General features: G+C 38.0%; 1 protein-coding gene and 1 long non-coding RNA gene across 2 annotated transcripts in view; one reads left to right on the forward strand and one right to left on the reverse strand.

Moving 5' to 3' along the window:
• ifih1 (interferon induced with helicase C domain 1) overlaps positions 1–4,342 on the reverse strand; it is a 30,472-nt gene extending 26,130 nt beyond the window's left edge. Inside the window, exons 1-3 of the mRNA XM_051905327.1 lie at positions 3,806–4,342; positions 2,118–2,286; positions 616–780 (exon numbers count right to left, since the gene is read on the reverse strand). Coding sequence (XP_051761287.1) covers positions 616–780; positions 2,118–2,286; positions 3,806–4,237 — 766 coding nt within the window. The 5' untranslated portion in view covers positions 4,238–4,342. The remainder of the gene's footprint in view (positions 1–615; positions 781–2,117; positions 2,287–3,805) is intronic.
• Positions 2,178–3,469, forward strand: LOC127518535 (uncharacterized). Its single transcript, XR_007931591.1, has 2 exons — positions 2,178–2,392; positions 2,502–3,469. It is a non-coding gene; the product is annotated as an uncharacterized LOC127518535 (long non-coding RNA).
• Positions 4,343–9,812: the final 5,470 nt, after the last annotated feature.

Raw genomic sequence — 9,812 nt, forward strand, 5'->3', positions numbered from 1 at the left:
CATGAGCAGTTGACCCTTTGCTGGCAGTTTGACAGGCGATCTAGTGCCGAATCCTCTGTTTTGTCCGACAAACCAGACAGGAGTTAGTAGATAAACGTTGGTGGACTTGATGTTGTGCAGTTGAAACAACATTCCTTCTGATGTTCATTCATGTTTATTTGATACTATAAATTAACTAGGAAGAGTTGATCGGTTTATGAGCCGCTTGAACTGAGGCGCTACAGCGATCTCACAGCACATTAAAGAGCAACAAAATGGTATTTATTGTTTACATATCTTAAAAAATTACAAAATTTGAAATTTGAGACTTTGTTTTATATCAAAAGTAACCTGCTCTGTCTTGTATGTCGACACGTTGTCAGTGTCCTCTTTGCTCTGCAATGTATTTTTCACTGAGTGAGAACATGATGTGTGGCGTGAGAGTGGCATGGCTTGTCAGACGTAGTAACAGTAACTAAAGGGGGCGGGTCTTTGCGAACGGCCAATTCCTCACAGAGCCAACAATAACAAAAACAACACCAAAAGCCAGATTAGGAGTTGTTGATCAAGAGCAGGATTGTTTGTTTGCTCAACCAAGTTTTTTGATTTGTGAAAGGAAAAGCTTCAGATATTCACCCTCATTTTCAGCAGACACACTCAGAACGCTGCTGTCCACACTGCTGTTTAGGTCCTCTGACAAAAGTGAGCTATTCACGGAGTCCGCCTCCTTTTCAGCAGCTAAACACATCTGTTCACCCTCCTCAACAGTTTTGAACTCGTGGGTCTCGACTGACATGGACTCTGTAACGCACAAAGGTAATCAATACAGTTGAATTCAGTGCAGCAGCTCATTGTAATTCAGCCTAGGCATAATACCAATGCACAGAATATCTTGTTATCCACAGATTCTTTCTATAGGAATCATTCAGGAAAAACTCATATTCTCATATCATATATACATATAATCTCATATTCATGCTTTTTCTTTTAATATGCTATAAAACTTACTAAACTGCAGGTCATTATTACTTTTGTTGAAATTAGAATATTAACAACACACTAGTGTTGACAAGTTTTTTTAATGTTTTTGAAAGAAATCTCTCTGCTCATCAAGGCTGCATTTATTTGATCAAAACTACAGCAAAAACAGTAATATTGTGAAATATTATTACAATTTGAAATAACTGTTTGCTATTTGAATATATAGTAAAATGTAATTTATTCCTGTGATCAAAGCTGAATTTTCAGCATCATTACTCCAGTCTTCAGTGTCACATGATCCTCCAGAAATCATTCTAATATGCTGATTTGCTGCTCAAGAAACATTTTTGATTATTATTATTATTATCATCATCAAATTTTTGCTTCATATTTTTGTTCCCCAGGATTATTTGATGGATAGAAAGAGCAGCATTTATTTGAAATATAAATCTTTTGTAACATAAAAGTCAATTTAATGATCAATTTAATGCATCCTGAATAAAAGTAAAATTTGTAACGTTATTTGTAAATAAAGTACTTAAGCTAAGATTTATTTATAAGAACATGAAGACAGATTTGCTATAGGACCTATTATTTGGCTACGTGAGATTCTCCTGTTTTGTTGTTGAGCAAAAGATGCGCGAGCTGTTAAAGCTCCACCCTCTTTTGGAAAGCGGGCGGGAGCAGCAGCTCATTTGCATTTAAAGGGACACACACAAAAATGGCGTGTTTTTGCTCACACCCAAATAGGGGCAAATTTGACAAGCTATAATAAATGATCTGTGGGGTATTTTGAGCTGAAACTTCACAGACACATTCTGGAGACTTAAATTACATCTTGTAAAAAGGGGTATAATAGGTCCCCTTTAAGAACATGTGAAAAATCAGACAATATTCTAGTTAATCAATCTCAAAACGACCATCTTTTTTCAGAGCTGATTTAGTTTGCAGGAATATACAGAAACTAACAGTGATGTTTCCAGGCTACAAATGTGTAGTCTAAACAACAGAGAGACGTTTGACCTCTGCTGGTTTCCTGTTTCCAACTACTGTTTTTCTAAGAGAGCCTGTGACAGCTTGATGAGAAAGCAGCACTTATTTATCAGTGGCTGGAAATGATTTGTGCAGAAAGGTTTCGTCCTCCATATGACCCTCACCGTCCTTGTTGCACGGCTCTCCCCGCAGCTCGCGCACCAACTCATGGTGTTCAGTGTCCTCCAGAGCCTGAAGGAATTTGGAAAACCAGCCAGCTTCATTTTTCACTAGCCTTTTGAGGAGCACTCGAGCGCCTTTTATGTTACCGTGATTCTCAGTGGCTTTCGTAATCTGCAGGAGTAATAATGAACAAATAGTTAATGCATTTAATATGAGTGACAGGCGAAAAGATTGGACCGACTGAGACAGAAAGACAGACAGATTGACGCAAAGGCAGGTCAGTTAAACTCAATATGGGTTATTTGTGATAATGTTTTGAACTGTAATACTCTACCAATTCCTAACTAACTATTAAAGGCACACTATGTAATTTTTTGCCACTATAGGTCGCTTATTCAAAACAAAGGCGTAGCTTGATGACGCCTTGATTTCGTGGAATCATGGGATGTCCAAACGTCTACAGCCGGTGGAAAAGAATCCGACAGGACTTCATATTAATGGATGAGCTAATGTATTAAAGATTTATTAACATTACTGTGGTATGAAGCAGGGTGTGGCTGAAAGCCGTTGGAGGAGTGGAACGAGGAACGATTGTTAATGAGAGACGAGCGTGACACACGGCTCGAGAGCAGCGGAGCTTTTATTATGCCGCAGACGAGCGCTTACGCTTCTTCCAGTCAAGCGTATGTGGGGTAACACAGCGCTGTTTATCATATTAGATACATTTTTGTGTTAAAAGTTGTTATAATGCTACTCTGCGTTCACTCGGCGGCTGCTATGAGACACTTGTTGCACACTGCTGTAAGCTAGATCGATATTAGTCATGGTACAACATGGTACTCGCGGTAAATCAAAAAAACGAGATTTAAACAATAAGACTTACTGTGTTGAGCTATATAACATGATTAGTTTTCTGTCCATGAATGTATCCAAACAGTTGCTCACCTGTCTAATAAAACACAAAATATGTTTAAGCATCTTTGGTGTTTCCATGGTTTCTACAAAATAAAGCCGAGGGTAACGCGGGTATGATGTCATTGACAGGCGATGCACGGACACGATCTGTGTCCTAGTTAAAATTGCTTAATTCTCTGGATTTAAACATTCTTGGAAACATTTGGGATAATGTAAGTACACAAGTCAACAAAAAAAATATAATATTGATCTTGTGGTTTTTGGATATTTTAATCCAAAAATCTTACATATTGTGCCTTTAACTACGACTTTTGCCTCAATAAACTCCAAATTACTGCTTATTAGTAGTAATGTAGGTGTTAATTTTAGGTATTGGTAGGATTAAGAATTATATCAAATATATATATATATATATATATATATATATAGTAATTAATATTTTATATTGCATTTAATATACTACTACTACTAATAATTATTTCTTATTAACCACATCAGTAAATTCATAAATTATAGCAAATCTGTATCTGTTTGGTTTCTAGCGCCCTCTACTGATGATAATGTTGTTTTACATGACTATATCTGTTTACACTCTAAAAATGCACACAAGCCCATGTTTGGGTCAAATATGGACACCCCCAAACTTTAATTTAGAACTTTAAACCAACCGTTGGGTCTGTCTGTCTGTCTGTCTGTCAGTGGTCCACAAACCCCAGATTGGGAAACCCTGCTCTAATGGATGACAGTATGTAAATATTGAAGTTGGATTACTAACATTCTCGTGGTCCTCCTGTGTTAAGAGCCCCTGTGAGAAGCAGTGCGCGCACACGTCGCCGGTTTTCATGTTGATCAGACTCAGCTGCATGAGATCGATCAGCCGAACACAGCTGTCATTCTCGGCCTCTTCTGTGGGGTTCGGTGGGCTGTTCAGCACATAATTCACAGCATTTGTGCACCCGACAGTTTCCAGTGCGGTGATCAGCTCTCTCGACCATCCTTTGTCGTGTGTTTTAAGAATTTCGTCGATCAGCAGTGCTGCGGCGCTTATGTCCCCGTCCAGGCGCAGCTTGGCTCTTATTCGGTCCTTTCGATCCGGTTCGAGGAAATGCAACAGATCCAAAAGTGGCTCGACGATGATGATCCGCTTCAGTCTGTCTCTGAAACAGTCCAGAATATGACGCGTCTCGGCGTCCTGATCACTACTCATTTTTGATAAGAGACTAGATGAGAAAAGTTCTGTCAGAGTTCACCGAGCACCGGTTACTACAAGCCAGTGAATCCGGGTTTTATTTCCCCAGACTCGGGTTACTTTCGGTTTCGTTTCGTGTCTTGGTTTTCAAACGTAATCGGTCAGATATGTCGGCGCGTCTTGCTAAAATTATCAACATTATTTAAAACCGCGATATATAAATAATTATTATATGAATAATTATTTACTGTTGAAATAACATCTGCTTTGCAGGAAATTAAAACATTTTGTACACAATTTTTCGGCAATATTAAATAACATAAACACTAGATGGCGACAGAATCCCTTATGCCAAACCGGTAACGTCCTGATAATATAATATAATATATTTATTTTTAATATTGATTTTGTAATAGTAGAAAAAGTGTGTTTATTAAAAATCTTGAAAGTGTATTAGGCTAATTTTTATAAGCTGCAACATTCAAACCTCATTGATCAGGACATTTTTGTTGTTAACTAAAACTATTAAACATTGTTTTTGCTAATTGAAAAGGCTGAAATATGTTGCTTGGCAACTAATTGAAATAAAATAATTTTAAGTTGAAGTACTAAAATTACAAAAAGAAAACAAAAACGAATAAAAATGACAAAAGCACATAATAAAATTACTAAAACTTAAAATAAAAAAAATAAAAGCTAATTCTAAATATTAATAATATTGGTATAATATCCTTTTTTTGTGCATAGCAAAATGACTAAAACTTGAACTAAAAATATAAAAATAAAAGCTAATTCTGAATATTAATAATAATTGTATAATATGCTTTTTTGTGCATATCAATAGTACTAAAACTTAAACTAAAATTATAAAAATAAAAGCAAATTCTAAATATTAATAATAACGGTATAATAATATCTTTTTTAGCGTATAACAAAATTACTAAAACTTAAACTTAAAATATTAAAATAAAAGCTAATTCTGAATATTAATAATAATGGTATAATATCTTTTTTTGCATGTAACAAAATTACTAAAACTTAAGCTAAAAATATAAAAATAAAAGCTAATTCTTTACATTAATAATAATGGTATAATATCCTTTTTTGTGATTAAAAAAATTACTAAAACTTAAACTAAAATTATAAAAATAAAAGCGAATTTTAAGTATTAATAATAATGGTATAATATCTTGGCACTATTGACCAGCTGACTGTATCATGCTCATTACAGGTTACTTTCTAAATAAATGCATGGAAATCAAATATTTATTTTAGTATGTGCTACAAGAGTAATGCTCTATTACAATCATGGTTATCATGTGTACTGATTTTATATTTCAGTGCTTCTCTCTTAAAAAGTACATTTTGACCCAACAAACAGCTACAAGAACAAGCACAAAACTGATATGCGTTCCTTTTATTTATATACTTTTTATACAGTACAGTTAGTCAAAATTGCCTAAAGCAAATGCTTCAAATGTATATATATATATATATATATTAAATCTTTAAATAACAGACACATTCAAAACACCTGTAGAGTATTGTGGTGTACAAACTATACAGTGCAAACTATAAAAAACAAGTCAGTCCAAGTGAAACGCTGGGATAAAAAGTGAGTGTTACGTGCAAACGTTTGCAGTGTTATTAACAGTATTAAATATCTGCCCAAATAATAAAAAAAGCCACCTCTGCTTCTGGCGGCCTCCAATGTATGATTATTATGCTTGGGACTCACGCCACATATAAACCAAATTAAATTAATAAATAAAAAAATAAAGACAGACATACACACACAATCACACACAAAGAATCTGCCAGCGCTCGAAACACATTCACACTCATGCAGAGGTTGGTAACATTTATTGTAAGGGCATGGAGTCTTTATTTTGAAATAAAGTGCAGATACTCTCCCTTTATGCAGAAATGAAACAATATTCCAGTGAGATTCAATGCAGATTTGATATTTGTTTGGGTGTGATGATTCTTAATTTTACATGCTGCTCTGCAATTTACTAGATGAAACTGACCATTGTTTGCTTTTAATCCACAGTACAGTGTTTTACAGTCACATATAAAAATAAACATACATGAAATAGCTCAAATCAAAGCTGTAACTTTCAAATCAACTTTCAAAGTCTTGATAGAAATTGAAAAAGTAATTTAAGAAAGCGTTTATTGCACATAAAAAAACTCCAGTGTATTACTGGGTATAAATACATATTTTAAGGTATAAACTAACATTACAGAAAAAGAAACAGATGCAAAAATATAACCCTCCCCCCTCAGATTATGACGTTAGACAGTGAATTTTACAATCTTTGCAACATAAATCAATCCTCTGACAAGAAACATGAGTGTAAAGATCCAGGCTGTGTCCCAAATCACATACTCTCTTCAGTAGGTACTTATTTTGAATAAGTTACTACTTCATGATCGCTAAAAAAGTATGTTCTATATAGTATGAATGTAATACATTCACCATGTTGTCATCATGTGACCTACCTGAGCGCCCGACTCCCATGCGGATGGGCTTGGGTTTGCTAAGAGCAGGCGGTTCGAACCGGAGTGGCTACAGTGGTTGCCCGTTCAGGGATTGAACTCGTGACCTTGGCGTTATCAGCATCAATATCTGTTTGAAAAGCCTGCTCTAAGCGGGACTCGAACCCAGGCCCATCCGCATGGGAGTTGGGTGCTTTAACAAGAAGGCTAAAGACCGAAGTCTCTAGAGCGCCTCTTGAGATCAGGGGAGTGAGGTTTACACGCACAGTTCTTACTAGCCTATGTCTGTTACACTTACCCTCCTAAACCTCACTCCCATTTCCGTACGGCGCCACCACTGTAGCTCCTCCATTTTGAACTGCCCGCTCTCTGGAGGACTCGAACCCTGGTCCCCCTGCATGGGAGTCGGCCGCTCTAACAGGGAGGCTAAAGACCGAAGCTTCTAGCATCAGTCGTTAGAGCGCCTCTTTAGATCAGGGGAGTGAGGTTTACACATACAGCTCTGGCCTACGATAGTTACGCTCACCCCCTTAAACCTCACTCCCATCCGGGTCAAGGCACCAAATGTAATTGGTTCTACGTGACCCGCTTTGAGCGAGACTCGGACCGTGGTCTCCAAGGAAGCTGAAGATGCCTCTTGAGTTCAGGGTAGTGAGGTTTACATGCACAGCTCTTACTGGCCTACGACAGTTAAACTCACCCACTTAAACCTCACTCCCATCCGGGTCACGGCGCCAAATGTAACTGATTTTACTTAACCCGCTCTGAGCGAGACTCGACCGTGGTCTCCGGCGTGGGAGTTGGGCACTCTAACAAGGAGGCTAAAGACTGCTTCTTGAGTTCAGGGGAGTGAGGTTTACACACACAGCTCTTACTGGCCACGACAGTTACACCCACCCCCTTAAACCTCACTCCCATCCGGGTCACGGCACCAAATGTAACTGGTTCTACTTAACCCGCTCTGAGCGAGACTCGACCGTGGTCTCCGGCGTGGGAGTCGGGCGCTCTAACAAGGAGGCTAAAGACTGCCTCTTGAGTTCAGGGGAGTGAGGTTTACACGCACAGCTCTTACTGACAGTTACACTCACCCCCTTGAACCTCACTCCCATCTGGGTCACGGCACCAAATGTAACTGGTTCTACTTGACCCGCTCTGGGGTGCGTTTCCCGAAAGCATCATTAGTCAACTGTGGTCGTAAGTCCCATTGAACTCTATTGGCAATGACGGAACTTGCGACCATAGTTCACTTTGCGAAATGCACCCCTGAGAGAGACTCGAACCGTGGTCTCCGGCGTGGGAGATGGGCGCTCTAACAACAAGGCTAAAGACCGCCTCTTGAGTTCAGGGGAGTGAGGTTTACACGCACAGATCTTACTGGCCTACGACAGTTAAACTCACCCACTTAAACCTCACTCCCATCCGGGTCACGGCACCAAATGTAACTGATTCTACTTGACCCGCTCTGAGCGAGACTCGAACCGTGGTCTCCGGCGTGGGAGTCGGGCGCTCTAACAAGGAGGCTAAAGACTGCCTCTTGAGTTCAGGGGAGTGAGGTTTACACGCACAGCTCTTACTAGCCTGTTACACACACTTCAGAATCTCTCCAGAAGTAGTAGGTCATCCGGGTACTTTTTGCCTACTCTTTTATGAATACTATGAATTCGGACATACTTTTTTTTGTCACATACTGTTTCTCAGATACTATAAAGTAGGGAAGTATGCGATTTTGGACGCAGTCCTAGTGTTTTATCATTATTGCTAGCAGAATTTGTGACAGAAGCTTCTCTAGACTAAATATTTGGAAAACAAAGTGATTTTGTTGTAAGAAGATTTCCAGTGACTCTAAGCCAACATGATTGTAGCTTTTAACATTTGAAGTTGATAAATGTACATATTCTTTTATGCATATATATTCATAGCTACATATTAAACTAACATGTGCTTTGCAAACAGTGGCGTACTGCAAAACCGTACAAGCAGTGACATCATATGTGAACGTTCTTGTGTTTTGTGCTCCGCTACAATATCTTCTGTGCGTATGTTTAGATGATATAGTGCTCTAAAAACTTCAATCAGTGAGTATCTTGCTTTCTGTCAACTTTTCAGTGTCTATAGCTATGCTTCCATCCACCTATTTTTATGTGCACTTTGGAATATCGCATAAAAAAAAAAAAAACGCTGGATGAAAACGCCAAGATCCACATAAATTCAAAAAATGCTCAATTGAGGCAGATCGTTTTTTATCTGATAAAAAGACATGCTTATAAATTGGGATGGAAACACATTTACTGAATAAATTCCTCAAAACGCAACAAAAAAACTAGAAGCGTCTCAAATGTGTTCCCAAATACCAGCATCTGAACGCAAGAGAACATGTCAGCATTTATTGTGTTTCGTCTGCGCTCTGAGATGCATGTCATTTGATGGAGGAAAATAGAGCCCGATTGCAGCAATTTCCATTTTTATTATAGATATTTTGCGCCAGTTTCCCAGGAAGTGACTGTTTGTTCTCTTGAACACATGGGATGGAAACGCTGCTTTATTTGTCAGTGTTTTATGTGATATTCCAATTCTGTTAAATCTGCAACTTTGAATGGAAACATAGCTTATGATTCATTGCTTCCCACAATTATGATTCCAGTAGAAATACAATTTTGCTGCATTAAAAAGTAATTATTATTAAATTGTCAGGAATGCATGGATTTTCCAGCACCTTTAAGACGTGACTTACATAACCCTACATATGAGGTTGTCTCATACACCAGTGTTTGCAAAGAGGCTGATCAGTGTAGTTGTTTTATGCCATGCAGAGTTTGGTTCAAGCTAGCATGACCATGTGCAAATAAATTAGAGAGGAGTGTGTTCAGTGATCAGCTCTGGAACATGCCGACATAACCTGCTTCCCAATATGTTGCAGTAAACATGCAATGGGTAAAACCTTCAGCCATGCGTCTCTTTTCCTTTAATAGAGGGGTATAATGTATGTACATGACAGCTACTTAAGATTCCATTTGCAGAAAATTAAACATTTGCAAACAAACAATATTTTGCTGCAGCGCGGTCCAAAACTCTGAGAGCACATGGAAAATCT

This window comes from Ctenopharyngodon idella, chromosome 9 (assembly GCF_019924925.1).
Source record: "Ctenopharyngodon idella isolate HZGC_01 chromosome 9, HZGC01, whole genome shotgun sequence".
NCBI classification, from domain to species: Eukaryota; Metazoa; Chordata; class Actinopteri; order Cypriniformes; family Xenocyprididae; genus Ctenopharyngodon; species Ctenopharyngodon idella.